The 17,660-nt window shown below is 56.9% G+C and overlaps 1 protein-coding gene across 1 annotated transcript in view; it reads right to left on the reverse strand.

Annotated features, from left to right (window-relative positions):
* The window catches only part of CASTOR2 (cytosolic arginine sensor for mTORC1 subunit 2), a 61,874-nt gene that overhangs the window by 8,825 nt on the left and 35,389 nt on the right, over positions 1-17,660 (reverse strand). The window contains exons 2-7 of the mRNA XM_070566466.1: positions 13,459-13,529; positions 3,956-4,149; positions 3,134-3,266; positions 2,477-2,600; positions 1,900-2,010; positions 1,327-1,409 (exon numbers count right to left, since the gene is read on the reverse strand). Coding sequence (XP_070422567.1) covers positions 1,327-1,409; positions 1,900-2,010; positions 2,477-2,600; positions 3,134-3,266; positions 3,956-4,149; positions 13,459-13,529 — 716 coding nt within the window. The remainder of the gene's footprint in view (positions 1-1,326; positions 1,410-1,899; positions 2,011-2,476; positions 2,601-3,133; positions 3,267-3,955; positions 4,150-13,458; positions 13,530-17,660) is intronic.

Consider the following 17,660-nt stretch of genomic DNA (forward strand, 5'->3'; position numbering starts at 1 on the left):
GAACCACCCTGAGGCAGCGTCTCATCAGCTTTATTTGACAGATTAGCAAACTGAGGCTCAGAGGTTAAGCAAGCTGCTTGAGGTCACACTGTTCAGCCCCCTTCACTGGCGAGTTCCTCCAGTCTGCTGAATCTCCACAGCCCCACAGCCCTGCACCGGGCAGCAAACGTGGACGGGAGAAGTGCTGGGGTCCACAGAGGAGGAGGCCCTGAGGGACAGGCTGGGCCCCAGGCACAGCCCAGGAGACTTCAGTGTCCATTTCTTAGCACTCCAGAGGGAAGCCCACTGTCCCGCCCCAAGCTCGGCTCTGGTTTAATGACGTGAGCAGAGTTAGGCAGCACGGTCCGGCCCGCTACTTACTGTCCATCTGTGAGCTTGTCCAGAGAAAGGCATGGGCAGGCGGCAGAACCTGGCTCCCTCACTGACCCCTCACCCCAGGTCAGAATGCCCTGCCATCTCCCTGTCCCATCCCAGGAGCAGAGCACCCAGAGCTGACCCCACGGCCCCTGAAGCAGTCTGAGCTTCATGTGGAACATTCTGTGCGCTGTCCATGGGACACAGGAGTCGCTGATCCCACTAGGGTTTGCCGAGGGTGCTGCCTGGAAACCACCAACCTGCGATTCCCCAGGAGCCCCATCTGGGTCCAAGCTCTCGGGTCTAACAAGTCTAGCCCAGAGCAAGCATTTCTAAGGCAGACAAAGCCCCAGTGCCCAGCGGCCGCTCCAGCGGTGGGAGGACCAGGCTTGTGGCCCTCCAGCTGCAGGCCCAGGGCCTGCGGCGCCTCGGAAAGTGCTCGTGGGAAGAACGCTTAGGGAAAACGATCTACCGAAGAGCCCGTGTGGACAGCCGTGGAAGCAGAGGCCAGGCTGAGCCTGGGGCATCACTGCACACTGTCTGCGGCGCTCAGGCCGTCGTGCTCACTCAGGAGAATGCTTTCCCTGTGGCGGGGAGGCGAGCTCAGGGGCGAGGAGCGGGAGATGGCCAGCGAGGACGTGCCTTCATGGAGGGCAACTCATTCAAAATGACCACAGTCACCGTGTGAGCAGCGGACTGCGGGACTGCTTTTCCTGCAGTTTGTGTCACGTCCCTGATGCTCTAATAATTGGCAGGCACTGACCGTCTAACAGAGAAACGAGAGCTTGGCTCGAAGCTGCTCTCCCATCCTTCGGAGGCCTTTGCCTCCTGTCACTCACTGGCAACGGACCACAGGCAGTGAGGACCTCAGGGTCCCTAAGGTCTCCATCTCCCAATCACACGCACACGCACAGGCTGAGGGCTGGCGCTCAGAGGCCCCCCGCCCCCAGTGTGGAAGCCCACGGGGCTCACCGAATCCCAGGGGCTGTCCTCCGATGCGCACCATCTTCCAGAGCTCTCCAGATGCGCTCGTGAACAACAGATTACTAGGAAACCTTAAAAGGAGCAAGACAAGAACCCCAGAGGCCAATGTTCATTGTGCTCCCTCGCCAGCCCTCCCCAGCACCTTCCCTGCCCTCAGGGCACCGATGGGGGCCAGCACACGAGAGGTGGCTGGTGGGCTGGGCTCCACCTGTTGCAGGGGCCTCAAGGACCCCTTCCAAGCCCCGGTGCACTCTCTCTGCACCCTCCTCATGGGGGGTGGGGGGACAGGAAGGCGAGGCTGGCACTGGGCTTTGGAACAGTGCCCCCTTTGCTAAGGCTGTTTGGGATGCCACTGCCCAGCTACAGGGGGGCTGGGGGAGGGACAAACAGCACTCGGATGACCAGGGCCTTAGTCTCTCAGCTGCCTGACATCTGTAAGATGAGGCCAGCTCACATGCGATGACGGGCTGTGGTGAGTTCTTCCTAGGGACAAAGTGGGTGATGTGCCCATCAGGGAGCCAGCCCACACTGGGCCTGGCCTCCACCCCAGGCCTGGCTCACCTCTGCTGGGTCTGCACGTCCATCACCAGGGAGATGTAGCCCTCGATGAGGGAGAAGGAGAAGAAGCGGATGTGGTCGCAGTCGTCGCTGGCAGCCATGGGGTCCTTCACTCTGGGGGAGGGGAGCTGGTGACGGGTGGGGTGGGGCCCCCACTGCACCCTGACCCCCAGCTGGGCCCCCTGCTCTGCCCATAGGCCTCAGCATGAATGAGGTGTCCACATCTCAGGGCAGTCTGTAGTCACCACCTGCTCGCTGGTCCTGGCCCCACCACACCTGGTGCTGGCCTAACTTAAAATCTGCTCTGAGGAGAACGCAAACCAGTGCCATCCGCCAAATGAGAAACCCTGAGTTCCCGACCCCAGGACTGACTGGGCTGCCCCCTGAACTCAGGGCACAGTAGGGGGTGTACAACAGCCACATGGGGCCTCACAAACTTGTGGGGTCCCCAAGGAAGGATGTCTCTCCCTCAGATGAGCTCCCAGGGCAGGTCGGTGTCTCCCAGCTAAGACTGGGGCCCCTAGGCAGAGCCCCACCTCCCCTGCACACCCTGCAGCCCCTCACACCCAAGGGGCCCTACCCATTGGAGTAGAACATGACATCCATAAGGAGCGTGGCAACAGCGGGCAGCGTGTCAGGATCCAGGCTGGTGACACAGAACCTGTTGCTTGGGCTGGACAGTGGGTGGATGACGGGCCTCTGGACTGTGAGAACACAAAGACAAGGGGTGCTGAGGCAAGGAGCTGAGTGGCAGTGTGGGGCTGGTGGAGGGCCCAGGACGAGGGGTGGGGTCGGCTGGCAGCTGTTCTGAGGAGGCCCGGCTGCAGGCCCTGCAAGCCCAGGCCCCTGTCACTTTTCCAGCCTCCACCACCTACAGCTCTCCTGATTCTCCAGACTCATCCCAGGCCCCTGGGCCTCTGCACATGCCATGCTGTCTGCATTGAATGCCCTTCCCAACCTTCCCACCTGACTTAGCACCTACTTGTGCTCAAGCTTCAGGTCAAGTCACTGCCTCTGGGAGGCCCTCCTTGATACCCTGGGCTGGGTCAGGAGTGGACTCTGGCCATCACTGGCTACATCCACGTCCAGTGCCCTTGATAGACCTTGGGAGCATGAGTCTGGCCAGCACTGTTGTATCATGTTACACCTGGCGCTCAATTAATGCTCCGGAATGGGACTGCCTGGGGGCAGGACTCAGTAACTCCTTAAGGTCTCCCCTGCACAGATCCCAACTCACCCATCTTGGACTTGACAAAGCCGTTGGTGATGCCGAGGTTTTCAGCTGCCACCGTCTCACCATTGATGACCCGCAAGATGGTGAACTCTGATGACAAGGTGTGGGTGACGAAGGGCAGGTCCCGCTCACGCACCTGGGGACGGGAAGCCAAGGATGTGAGTGTTCCATGACCCCTGGATGGAGTGGGCCTGGGGGTGCTGACCCCTTCACTCAGATTCTGCCCTCAGAACCAGCTTCTTCTGTCCTTGTCTCCCACTGTTCCAGCGGGGGCCAGGAGCCTGGGACCAGGGTGTCCCCCTCCCAGAAGCACAGGGATGATGCACAGGGGAGAAGACACGGCACCGAAGGCCAGAAGGTGCTGATCCACGCCCCACTCCACCCTCCTGAGAGCTGTGCCCACAGCTGTCCCTGCCTCTCCCCAGGCCAATGTTCTTGAGGGTGGCCATGCCCCATGGGAGGAGAGAATGAAGGACATGGTGGCCAGAACTGTTCCTGGCCCCATGACCGGATACACTTGCCACTCCAAGGGAGGGGTAGGAGAGGGGAGCCAGGTGTCTAGCTGGGAGGGCACTCCACCCACACGGGACCCCAGCCCTCACCTCCTGGTCTCCAGGTCCAACCAAGTATGGCCCATGTAAAAGGCAGGTGGCGGGTGGGGCTAGGCAGAGACCTGGAGCCCAGCCAGAGCCACACTGATGACCCTGAGGTACCCTTGACCTCTCTCTGCACTGAGCATGGAACAGGGGCCACAGAACTTTGCAGAACATGTCGGAGGGGGCATCCACAGTGCCCAAGGCCCTGGGGCATGGGGCTGCGGCTCACCAGGATGAAGTCTGTCTGGTAGGTGGAAAGCATGAACACGGAGATGTTCTGGTCGGCCAGCGGGGCGATGACTGACTTGGCAATCTTGGTCACACCAATGGGCTGAGAGCTGGAGAAGCTGCCACCGCCTGACACCACATTGAGGGCCAGCCAGGTGGCATCCGCCACACTCAGGTGCTCCGAGGAGGGCAGTTCTGGAGGTTGACACGGAAGGCAGGCCTGTGACTGAGGGGTCCCAGGTCCCCAGGGCAGGCCAGGCTGCAGAGGTGGGGACTGAGGCTTGGGGCCAGCTATGTGACCTCGGCCAGCCCCACCCTCTGGTCCTCAGCACCGTCATCTGTCAACGGAGGATGGGACCAGGCTCAAAGGTCCTGTTCTGGGAGGACTGGGCAGGGACAGCCCTCAGAGGACTTCAGACATGCCAGGTGGCTCAGCAGAGCGGGACTCACAGGGACAAGTGGTTTATCTGTGTTGGGCCTCAGCTGCCTCAGCCGTGAAATGATGGGCTCAAGCAGTCAGTAATGATTTTGTCATTCCTAGTTCTCACTACCCTTCTGGGTGTCAGATGCTGCCATCACCACCTCATACTAGTGGAAAGGGCCCCATAGTTTTCAAACTGAGTTCCCAGGAACCTCCCATGAGGCTGGGGGTGGAAAGGAAGCCAGGAGAAGACAGGGTAGGGGGCCCTGGGATTTCTCTCCCTGTTTCGATCAGACCTGTACTTGGGGCCTCCCTGGGAGAACACATAGCTCCAGGCGGGCTCCTGGGCAGTGACTCTCACCAAAGTCCCTCCTAAGAGCCCGCGGGTCCTGGGGTTGCTACTGTCAGGGGCAGGGGGAAGGTTCAGAGTGGCAGCAATCGCCAATTCTCCTTGATGAGCTCCTGAAGACCTGGAATCCAAATGTTCAGACCATCCCTTCCACCCCATGCTGCAGAAAGGGCACCCAGGGGAGCATGTGCACGGGACACAGACACAGCCCCAGAGCAGAGCACAGGCTGCACACAGGACTCCCAACACATCACAGAGGCCTGCTCGACCCCATCCTGTACCAGGATTGTCATTCCCAGCATAGACGTGACACACCAGAGCTCAGGGAGGGCCAAGGATTTGCCTGAGATCACTGGGGAATAACAGAGCCAGGACTCAAACCCAGTCTGACTTATAAACAAACGCCCGTGCTCTGTCCTGGGCACCAAATAGGAAGAAGGGCCAGGTCCCCAATAAAGGTGGGTGCTAAGAAGAGGGGCCCAGACGCTGCCAAGGTAAGGGGGCTGCGATGACAGTAATGACGCTAATGAGGATGCTGCTGATGATGACGATGATGCCGCCGTCTGAGGGCAGGCTTTGCTGGCCTCAGGCAAAATGGCTCTGGAGGCCCCACCCAGGCTCCTACCTGCCCAGCTTGGGTCACCATGGCAACCACTACCTAGTGGGCCTGGTGGCTCAGAAAGGCCAGTCCTAGGCCAGGCTGGCTAGAGAGGCAGGCAACTTCCCAGAAAAGGGAAAAGGTTTGGGAAGGGAGAGCAGGAGAAAAGCTTTAAAAGGTCCTGGGTCCCAGGCTTCTGCATCTCTCTCTCCACTTGTTATCTGGGGTGTTAGAAAGGAGATTTCTTGACCTCAGGACCACCGAGGAAATGTGTTCCCCAGAACCGGGAGTTTCAGCTCAGCTCTAAAATTCTAAGGGGCCTGGCTCTGGCCATGGAGGGGACTTCCTGGGGGCAGCATGGTAGAAACAACCATGGAGCCACCGAGGGCCAGGGTGCCTGGATGGTCCAGCCTCGATAGATGGTCAACGTCCACGCTTCCTGTGGTCCTGTGTGCTGGGCGTGGGTCACGAGGCCTGGACAGCAGTCAGTGACCTGAAGCACCATTTTAATATATTCAACAATGAAATTTTAAAAGTGCCCTTCTTCATTAGGGCAGGATGCCTGAAGCTTTCTTGGGAAAATTCCAGAAGGGTCATTTATGTCGCCTGCATGTGAACACAACAGGACCCTGTCAGCTTTTGTGAACCCGCCCTCTGCCCCCCTATTCCAAGTTCCTTGTAACTCAAAACCACTCTCTGGCTTCCCAAGTCCTTCCAAGTAAAAGCTAAAGTCCTCACACCATTCTAAACCAGCACTGCCCACACTGTGCGTGGCAGCTTTCCGCAGTGATGGAGATGGTCCACACCTGTGCTGTCCAAGAGAGCAGCCACTCACCCTACGTGGCTATGGAGCACCTGAAATGTGGCTAGTGCCACGGAAGAAATAAAATTTAAAGTCTTATTTAATTTTAACTCATTTGAATTCCAACAGCTGCGTGCGGTGAGTGGCTTCTGTACTGGGCAGCGCAAGGCTATAATCAGCCCCACTAGCACGTCAGCTCCGCTGGGGCAGTGGCCTCGGTCAGCTTTATTCTCTGCCCCTCTCAGTGCCTGGCTCACGAGGCACCAGCTGAATGGATGAGGCACAGTGGTGCCAGCCCTGCCTCTCTGCTCTGCCCAGGCCCCTCTGTTCCCACGCACTTACCTTCTCTGCTTCCCCACCCCCAGTGCAGTCTCGGGTTGGGGGTGGCCTTTGACATCATCCCATGGGCCTATGCCTGACTTCCCAGGATGGGGCAAAGGGCCCAGGGGCAGCCAGGGCCATTCCCACAGAGGCCATGCCCAGACACTGCCACCTTCTTGGAATTCTCAGCCCATTGGTGGGGACTGAGCAGAATGCTGTCCATCTGCTTACAGACGCACAACCAGCCCTGAGAAGCCAGCCCATCTCCCAGCTCAGACCAAGAACCTGAGGCCCAGAGACGGAAGCAACGGACTTGAGGTCACGGTGCAGCAAGTGGGAGGAGTGTCTCATCCAGGCACTGAATGCCTTTCAGCGCCCCCTCGGCCACCAGCCTGCTGCAGTGTCTAGATAACTCCTCAGCTTCAGAATTGTAAAGTGACTGTATCGGGCAGCTCTGACCCAGGTGTTCACCCTCACATGGCCTCGCGGGCCCCGCCCCACTGGGCAAGTTCCACATTCCAGGGGGGCCTGATCTTTAGCAGCAGGGGTCCTCAGGGGCACATGGGGGCAGGGGGACAGAGGCTTCATGCTCAGAGAGTGACTAATTCCAATCCCAGCTCCAAACTCTCCAGTGGAGGCTGGTAGAAAGCCGTTGCCGCTATGTGTGCATTTTTAGGGCGTACTGGCATAACCAAGGCTCTGCTCCGGCAGTGTGGACAAGTCGTGGAGTGGCCCCAGGGAGAAGTTGAGGCCTGAGGCAGATAGAAAATGGGGGCCCTGGGGGACGGCGAGCAGCCCACAGGCTGGCGCTGCCTGGAGGACCGCAGCTCGACCCAACTGCTGGCCATTCTGGGAACCCAGCTGGTGGGATGGGTCCACCTGCCTTGCTCCCAGCCTCGGAGGCCACTGCTCCTGGCTCTCAGCCCCCAGAAAGAACCCAGAGAGGTTCTTCAAGCAGCAGGCCTGGGCCGAGAGGGTGGTCAGCTCCAGACCAGTGGTCACCCCTCCAAGGTTTCTGGAAGGGTGAGCTTTGTCAGAGCGGCAGAAGCAGCCAGACACCATGCCGTTGGCAGCTTCTCATCCCAGGGACTCCAAATGTGGAGGAGGAAGGCCTGCCTGGCCCATCCTCACCCTGGGCCAAGCCTCGGGGTGCCTGAAGTGTCCCTCCTGGGCCATGCGGATGAGCCCCTGGGAGGCTGGCCAGGGGGCAACAAGTGTGCCCTTCCCTAGAGGACAAGTGGACCATTCCAAGACTGAAATGGATTATTTCCATCACTGCCCATCATCCACGAGCCTAAAAATGGCCTCTCAGAGCTGAGGACGCTCCCTAGTCGAGGAGGTAAGAGTGTCTTGCCAGCCCCCAGCCACAAAGTCAGGTGGTTCGGTCGCTGGGTAGAAGCCCCCTCACTGTACCCCCACCTCCCCAGGAGTCCCGTTCTGGCTGCAGGACCTGCGGTGGCCACGTCATCTGCACAGAGCCTGTGTTTCTTAGGCTTCTCCTTTTCCGTCCACAGCAACATCACAAGTTCTGGGGTCATGCAAGCAGGTTTAATCCTCGCTGTGTCACCTTGGGCAAAGTCACTGCCCCTTGGTTTCTTAGTTTTGAAACGTGGGAGGATGAACTCCAGATCACTCCAGAAAATGCTGGAGGATTAAATGAGAGAATCCCCATCAGGCGCTTAGCTACGAGCCACAGCCTTTCTGTCAGTACACTGCTGACAGTCCTGCTGGGTTCTGGGTGGCACTTGGGTAAAACTATCAAGTTTTAAAAATGTGTAAAGGAGTAATGACATGTGGGACAAAGAAAGATTCACAGGCAAGAGCTTCCACTCCAAAGGGATTGAAAATGAAGACTTGGGAGCTCCCTGAAAGGCCAACAGGGCTGCGTAGAGGACCACGGTTCACCTCCGACAGGATGTTTGCTACGTGTTTCTCTTCACCCGCCCCCCCCCCCCCCACGCCCCAGAAGATTAGCCCTGAGCTAACATCTGCTGCCAGTCCTCCGCTTTCTGCTGAGGAAGACTGGCCCTGAGCTAACATCCGTGCCCATCTTCCTCTACTGTATATGTGGGATGCCTGCCACAGCATGGCTTGACAAGTGGTGCGTAGGTTCACACCCGGGATCCGAACCGGCAAACCCCAGACTGCCAAAGCAGAACCTGCTGAACTTAACCACTGTGTCACCAGGCTGGCCCCACTAGGTGTCACTTTAAAAAACATGTTTTCCAGCAATAAAATCCATTTTTGGAAAATGGAGGAAATGAGAACATAAACTTCTTGTTAGAAATTATGAATTATCACCTCGTTCTGCAGGTGTGGTAAGGAGGGGAGGCTCTCACTCTCAGCTGATGAGAGCTCCAGCATTTAGAGGACAGCCGACACGAGGTCGTGGTCTCATGTGGCTCAGGGAACATGGCTCAGGGGTGTGTGTGGTTATGGAGGGAGAGCCGAACAGCCGTTGTCAAAGGTTACCGCCAGTGAGCCGGTCCTCGGCGGGGCACGGGTGCTCCCTTCAGGCGCTCAGCCGTCATGCAGATCTTAAACTGTCCAATAGAGAGCATCAGGTAGCTAGCCTCTGAACGTGGCCCAACACTGGGCACCCAGCATGAGAGGATGAGACGCAGAGGAAGACGAAACGCAGAAACGCACGCATCTTCCTCTGCAACCAGCCACAGCCAGGGCGCAGACAGCAGAGCTCTGGCAGGGAGGACTTTGCCGCAAGGCCGCCCGGGGAGGCTGCGGGAGGGACAGGAGAAGGTGGGAGCGGGGGTGTCTCAAGAATGACCTCTCCAAGGGGCACCTCCCCCAGCTGGCACCCCATCCTGCCGCTCCCCATCCTGGCCCCAGGCGGAGCTGCCAGGCTGTTATTTCACACACGGGGGGGGGGACACTGCAAATGCAGGTCTGCGCGGTCCCCCCTCAGTGTTCCCTGGGATGGCCAGCTTCAGGGGACAGTGAGGCAGGCCCTGATCTGCGCTCCTTCACTGGTCTGGAGCTCAAGCAGAGGGGACCCCCACTAGGGGCACTACTTTGCCCATTGGCTTCCTGAAATGGTAAATTCTGAGTTTAGAGCTTGGACAGAGATGCGAGGAGCTCTGCTGGGCACTGTGCTGTGCCCAGGGGACACGGCGACTCCCCGATGCTTACTGAGCACACACACTTCATCCGGCCACGCATACGCCTCACAGAACCGAGCTGGAGGGAGGCAATCCTGTGTCAGGGATGAGCCCATGGAGGCCTCAGGGTGCTGAGCAACTTGCCCAGAATCACAGGCAGTGAAGGGAACAGAGCCTAGACCCGAACCTGGGTCTTCCCAGCTTAGCCCAGGGTGAGGCCAGGGGGTACTTCTCGACATCTTCCTCCCTCCACCTTTGGACCCGCTGCGGTCCCTGAGCACGCCCTGCCCTAAGTGTGCACGGATCACATGACACAAATAGGAGACTGTGATGGGTGAGGGCCAGTGAGGGGTCCCTCTAACTGCAAACCTAAGGCTCTGCCTGCTACCCCAAGGCCAGGACAGGGGCTGCTGCTCAGGTTATTTCGGGTCCCTAAGAACACCCAGCATTGCATGTTGTAAGTGCTCAAGAAATACGTAAAAGATTAACTACACACGCGCACACCCCTTCTGTTAGAAACTCAGACATACAGCATCCATTTGGGCCAAGAACCTCTAAATTCCACATTCAACAAGGAGTTGCATGGTTCATGTCATGACAATGGCTCCACCTTTCCGGGAGAGGTTTAGCCACTCACGGACACGTGAACTGCAGACAGCTGCTGGTCTCTAACCGTGGAAGCTTCACGCTGGTGACATCGCCAGTGAGCAATGACCAAGGGATCCCCGCTGATGTTCACAAGGGCCGAGGGAGGCCTTTGGTGAGAAGACATGTTTGCAGACCCGGGAGATGGGGCGCCATCCTTCCTACAGCACAGGACAGCCAGCATCCCTCCCTGGTCCCACCGGGGCAGCCATAACTCCCTTTCTGAAGAGGAGTCTCCTAAGAAACACCCCCAGAGCTGAGGCAAGAGGGGAGACACCATCGCTGCCTCTCACTGCAGCACACTACCCCCAAACCCTGCCATCTCAGAGCCTTCCCACACTGCCCCGGGCCAGCCACTGGCCCGCCCCTCTTCTCAGCGGCTCCTAAGGCACCTCCTGCTTCAAATCGCCCCTGTCACTCACAGGGACTCTGTGCATGGTAATGTCAGTTTTCTCACTGGTAAAGTGGGTCTTTCTTCTTTCCCCTTTGGCTCACGGGATGACCCCACAACACGATGCATCTCTGCTGAGCTCCAGTCAGTGGAAGAACAGCAGGTGAAGGGGGTCTTCTTTCCTAGCCTGTATCCCGTGGCTCCATAGCACAAGTGCGAGAGGAACTTAGTCCTTCCATAAACTACACAACTTTCTCTCAGGCAGTAACGGGGATCTAAGCAGCCCAGTCTACTGACCAGGAACGGAAGCCCGGAAGAGAGACCCTTACCCAGGCGTCCATCACAGTCAAGGACACCCAGAGGCTGGGCTCCTCCTCTCAGCCCCTGCTGGGCTAATAACTTAAACTGGCTTTCCCTCATCCATCTGGCCTTCCCTGGATTGAAGACTGAGCCAATGACCCCTATGTCATCAGCCCTCTTCCTGCCACTGGGAAAGGTTCAGGGCGAGGCAGGGTGAGACCATTCCAAGAGTCCCAGGCCATTGTTAATGGCACCGGGGAACCTCAGGGTCTGTAAGTCCCTTAGGGGCCGAGGCTGGCTCCCCGTGCCTCCTGGTGTGGTCTGCCCCCACCCTGCCCAGGCCTGGCCCAGAGAAACATCCATAAATGACACCAGCAGTGAGGCCTGGGGCAGGTAATGTAACATTTCTGTGCTTCAGTTTCCTGTTGAGAAAATGAGGAAAGTAAGAGTCATTTCCAGTGCGTGGCGCAGTGTCTGCGGACAGAAGCAACTTTAGGGGTAGGGAAATAACTCATTCTATGTTGACTCAGGAGCAAGGCTCAACTCTGGTCTTGCTTCCTCTTTCCAGGGCCTCTCCTATGGGGTCTCCTGCACAGCAGGGTGTCCATTGTGACCTGCTCTGACAGCCCCCTATACCCTCCTCACATAGTACCTACCACAATGGCAGCTCAACAACAAATGGTGTCATTAGCCTGCAGGCCCTGAGGCTCACGGGGTACGAAGGGATGTCTCTCATTCTGGCTGCATCTCCAGGGCCCAGCAAGATGCCAGCAGGTAGCAGGAGCTCAGTAAATACTGCCTCCTTGCAACCCCTGGGGCAGGCTCAGAATAACCAGCCACTCAAACGGCAGGACAGCTCCCTGGTTACTGACAATTCCTGCAAACAGGGCCTTCTAGGGCCTGCAAAACCGGCTCCCCAGGTCCCACAGCCTCCCTCTCTCCCTGCTCACGCTGGTCTCTCATTTGCGGCTTCTCATCTTGGGAGGCGGGGTAGAGAGCATACCTATTTCCAGAGGATACATACTCTGGGGTGTTCCTTCTCTGCATGAGGGGCCATGATTCTCATCAGTTCTGGGTAAAGGCATGAGTGCCCATCAGAAGATGGAAATGTGTTTGGGTGGCCAGGCATCTAGTCTTCATGGGACTGTGCTTAGTGGTTAAGGCACAAGTTCCTACCTGTAGCTCTTGTGCTCAAAACATATCTGCTGAATGAATGAATGAGATAGGGCAGGACCTCCCACAGGGCCTGCCCCGTCCCTGCTCCAGCCACGCCCCTGCTCCCTCAGAGGCAGGGAGGGATCCTGTGCCCCTTGAGATGGGAGGTAGGGAGGAGCGGATGCCCTAGAGCACGTGCTGTAAGGATGACAGAGCGTGGCAGGGGAAGCCGCTCCCTCCACTTTCTCCCCAGTAGAGAGCATCAATACGGCTGCACCAGAAACTCGAATCAAGAACCACACAACAGTCAACTTCCGACCCTGTAATGCCATTTCTCAGACCTCATCTTAGGAATCAACCTGAATAAGAATAAATGCTACATATTTGAGGAATTTGTAAATTTATCACTGAAGAAGAACTAAGACAATTTCAATCCTAACCGTAAGGCCAGGGCAGGGAAGCAGGCCTGTGAAAGGCCAGGGTACCACAGGACGTTTTAATTGTAATGTTAAGTAAAAACATTTCTATACATAATATGATCGTAAGTAAATTATAAAGAGACAACTGTGCACAGAAAAAAGTCAGAAAGAAAAACACTAACAAGTTATGGGTAGTTGTCTTTGGGGTGGGACTAGGGTTTCCATGAATGTGGAATTTGTCACATTCTCTGCAGGTTTTGAAGAATGGAACTTAGGGGTTCAGAGTGGGCATCGGCTTTGGGGGGAGGGCAGCCACACTGCTCGTGACCTGGGCACGTGACCCCTCTGGGTTCTCAGCTCCTCACTGACACAGTGCAAACACCAGCACCACCTCAACGCAGAGCGTGCATTCATCAGACCCAGGACAGACATAAGCTACTTTAATAATAAAACTAACAGGAGGTGGGAGAGGGGTGGGCAGTGACTGCTAACGGGCAATAGGGTTTCTTTTCGGGGTGATGAAAATGTTATGGAATCAGAGAGTGGTGATGGCTGCACAACCTTGTGGATATCAAAACCACTGAACTGCTGTGCACTTTGAACGGTGAATGTGATGGTGGGTGAATTACACCTCAACTTAAAAAACTGGAGAACAGGTAAAGGAAAATCATGACAGGGAGGTAACAGCGGCCTGCTACAAAGGACTGAGGACGCTCCCGGGAGGCTCAGCCAACATGTCCCTTTCCTCTTGGCCACCTGAGTTCCAGCTGAGGAGGCACCGGGTCTTACTGACCCTTGTAGCCCGAGGGCCCTTCCCGGGGCAGCTCCCAAACTGAAAGGGGGATCAGCCGGGACATGGGAGGGAAGGAAACAGACGCTGCCGACTTTCTAACGCACCATCGGATGTAGGCAGAAATAAGGAGGCGGGCAACCAGCACTGACCACAGGCCAGTCCAGCCAAGCAGCCCTGGTGGGAGGGGCACTTACCCAGGAAGCCCTCCTCATCCACAATGATGGTGTAGTCCTCTGGCGTCTCAGTAAGGCTGAAGAACTTGCACCTGGTTAGATGGACAGACAGACAGACACAGGATATTGTGTTAGCCCCACATTAGTCCCAGTAGGACCCTATGGCAGCTGCCCACCGGAATCCAGTGGGAGAAGACTCAGTTTACCCAGAGCTCTGCCTGCAGGCTTCTGGGTAACCTTGGGTAAGCTGCTTGTCTCTCCCTCCACATACCCTCAGTTCTGACTCACAAGGTCTCAGAGAGTCTCCTCGGTACCCCCCAATCTTTGGGGACCCCTGAGCCAGCCAGCCTCTAAGACAGGCCTGAGGGTCTTAGAACTCATTTTTTCTCAGGAGGCGGAAGTGTCAGAAGGGTGGCTTTGCAGGTACCATGCAGGTGAACTGCCTTTTCCGTGGGCCCCCACATGCCAACCTCTACACCCCCATCGCTGCCTCCACCACCGTCCCGGCCCCGCCTTCACGAACTCGAGAGTTCCCATTGTCATTTATAGCCTAATTCACATCACCCAACTGACAGCCCAGATTTTAGGGGACTTTTCTTCCTTGCACCAGGGAGGGGTGTGGCCCTCACCGTCATCTGGGGGGCACAGGTCCCTGAAGTACCACATGTTACCGTTGGTAAACTGCTTAGCCCAGAGTGTGTGTGAGACCATCAGTTTCCCACGGCCAGGGGCTGGCGATCGCTCTCCCTCTGTGGCTCTCCCCTACAGGTCTCGGCCTTAGGCACGCACGCTCTTGGTGCCTGGTAGACACACAGGGTTCCAGGTCCAGGCCGCCCTAGAGCTGGCTTCGAGGCTTCCCGTACCAGGTGCCTGTCTCCCGGTTCCCCATCCAGCTAGAGCGGCCCCAGAACGCCCCGTGCAGCCACAGGGAGAGACAGCGCACACGAGCAGGGGCGCGCAGAAGCCTCCTCGTGCTCATGTATCTGGCGTCGCAGCTCCCAAGCACAAGGCCCAGCACGGGCTCTGTGCACAGTACGTAAAGCCGTCCATCACGGGAAGCCAGAAGAGACGAGGCTCAGTGAGCAACCCTAGCAGGGGCCAAATATCACCTCCACAAAGACTAAACCGCACAGGATCTTGGAGTGGGTGCAGCGTTGCAGAGCTGGGGCGGCCGGAATGTCCTTGATCTCTGCCCTGCGGGCTCTCCTCTCCTGTCAGCCACCCTGCGAGCCCGAAGCCCTGGCGACAGAACCTCCGCAGAACCCTCTTACTTCATTCTTTAAGTTTTCCACAAGGAATGAGAGCAACTGGAGCCGGAGGGAATGCAAAATGGTACAGCCATTTGGAAAAGAGTTTGGCAGTTTCTTATAAAGTTAAACCTACAGTGACCACACGACTCAGCAATCCCAGGTCTTTACTCAAGAGAAATGGAAACACAATCACACCAAGACCTGCGTGCCAATGTTTACAGCCTTTATTTATAATCACCCCAAACGGAAACCCCCAGATGGCCTCCCCTGAAGTGGCAAGCGGATAAACCGCAGCACACCCACACCATGGAATCCCGCTCGGCAGTCAGAAGGAACGAACTACCGCTTTGTGCAACCGTGTGGACAAATCTCAAACACAGTTTGCTAAGTTAAAGCAGCCGGAGTCAAAAGGTTACATCCTCTATGATTCCATTTATACGACCTCCCGGGAGAGGCAGAACTGTAGTGCAGAGAAGAGACTCGCGCTTGCCAGGGGTTGGGGGTTGACTTCAGAGGGACACCGGGGAACTTTCTAGGGTGATGGAAGGGTTTGGTATCTTGATGGTAGTGGTGGTTCAAGATCATATACATTTGTCAAAACTCAAAGAACTTGTGCTAAAAAGCCTGCCTTTTACTGTATGTAAATTACGCCTCAAGAAACCCGACTTTAAAGAAAACTGGTGTGCTAGGGTCGTAAACGAAGGTGGTATTCTCCTGCCCTCTGACGCTCTGTCCAACCAACAGCACGCTCTTCAATCTCCCTCCAGCTCTTTGGCTTTCGAATTACATCTCTGTCGCCACCTGTCTCATATCCAATTTGCAGCTATTGCCCGGACAAACGAAATCTGTACTTGCTTGGGGACAACGGCAAATTATCACCTTAGGAAGCGGCAATCACAGGTCTGGCCTAGCTCCTTCTTAGGGACCCCCAGGCACTCAGAGAGCCTCGGAAGCACCCCCAGTCTCCAGATTTCCATGAGCAGGCAGGTACTCACGGGGAGGCTGGGGGTGGCCACCCAGCCGTCCGAGAGAGCCCTGTGAAAGCAAACAGAGGTGGCGCTGGCCCCTGTGCCCTCTGGGCTGTGAGGGACACTCCAGAAATAGATCGTATAAATGATCCTAGAGGACATGAACACCAGCAGAAGGCAGCATCGGCCTCTGTGTAAACGGGGTATAAATATGCCGTTGACGTGACCCGTCTCTCAGGGTCGAGTGCCTGAGGCTCTGCCAGCTGCTGGACATCCATCTTGGAAGGCGCACCTTGGCATGGGCAGGGCTCCAGGAGAGCGAGTCAGCTAGGGCTCTGGTCACCGACCTCGGAAGTCAGCCCCAGGCTCTTCCTGCCCTCCATCACCCCCAGATGTGGTACAGTCTCCAGGGCCCCACTTCATCTTACCTCCTGAGTCACTGACATGTCTTTCCTCCCTCCACCACTCCTTCCACGGGAACGCTTTCCTAGAAGATGTCCCGGCCTCCGACCTTGTCTCGCTCCCCCACTCTAGGCCTGCCTTCCGAGCCTCATGCCACCAAAGGGTGACAAATGTTCTTTCCACTGCCAAGTACACCCTTCCCTCTTCTTTGGCTGGAGACTTGCTGCTCATCCCTGAAGACCTAGCTTAAGCATTTTCTCTTGGAGTAAAATCTTTTCTGATCAGCACCAGCTACCTCCTCTTCCTCACCTCCCACCGTAGAGGTGGTCTTCCCTTGACAGCCCACTGCCTCACACTATGTCTACAAGAGGACTTTTAGGCCACTGTGGGTGGCTGGGCTTGTGGTGCATCACAACTCTAGCAGGAAGAGTTCATTATCTAAGTATGCCCTTAGATCTGGAAGTGCACAACCTGTGCAACTGCAATGTGAGGGTCCTGAGTGCTTTCCACAATCTATTACAAAGCATACTTTAAGGGTCTGCATCCCCCAGTGGACCATAAGCTCTCAGAAGCAAGGACCATGGGTTCTCTGTATACTCAACTAGTACCCAACACCGGCTGAGCATAGAGTCAACAATCATTGTCTGCTGAGCAAAGGGGTAAACTGCCCACAACCTACCTCTGAAGCCAGAGAAGCTCTGATCAGAAGAAACCCTGCCTGCCCCCGTGTGGCACTGCCTTGACTTACACTTTCTCTGGGCGACACTAAAGCTCCCAGTCCCAAACCATGCTCTCTAACGAGTTGTGGCAGGATGCTGGGACCCGCGATTTGGGCCTCTCTGTACTTTGGCTACAAGAAGCCCGAGAGAGGACCAAACCCAGCCATTGCCCAGCCCACTGCTAAGCGGTGTAGGCCCCCTGGGGGGAGAAGGGCTCGCCCTCGAGAGGCCCTGTGGTTCTAAGGACAGGTGAAACAACAAGCGGAGTCAGCACCCAGGTCATGGGAAGATGACTGTAGTCCCGGAGTCAAGAGACCTGGGTTCTGGTCCCAGAGTGGCCCCTGGGGTGGTGAGCCCCGGGCAGCTTCCTTCCTCTGCACAGTGAGGGACAGGCTCCAAATGGACTGGCTCCCATCCAGCCCCAGCGAGGCCAGGGCACGGCCACAGGGAACCCTGCCAGCCCTCCAGCAGCGTGCACCTCAAGGGTCCTGGCCAGCAAAATGAGGCGTGGGGAGAAGAAGCCGGAACCATCAAGTCAGTCTAGAAAACACCTCTCAAGAGCAGGGAAAACTCCAACCAGCTCCAATCAGAATCCAAGACAGATGTGCTGCTCAGGCAGATGGGCTCATCCATCTCACAGTCTATGCCACAAGCGACCTGAAAGTTGGGCAGTGCACAACCCAAGCAACTGTGTGTGATGGTTGCTCCTGCAGGAGCAGTCAGGTAGATGGAACACAGACCTCCAGAGCCCTGGGCAAGGAAGGAGGGAACCTGGGGAACAGCAGCTCTGGGGAGAGGCTGGCTCACTGTGGTTCAGGACCCCCCCCCCCCAAGAATCACGCCAGCTCCTGACAGGAGCACCCACGAATCCCTGGCACTGTGAA

Source organism: Equus przewalskii, chromosome 12 (assembly GCF_037783145.1).
Source record: "Equus przewalskii isolate Varuska chromosome 12, EquPr2, whole genome shotgun sequence".
Classification (NCBI taxonomy): Eukaryota; Metazoa; Chordata; class Mammalia; order Perissodactyla; family Equidae; genus Equus; species Equus przewalskii.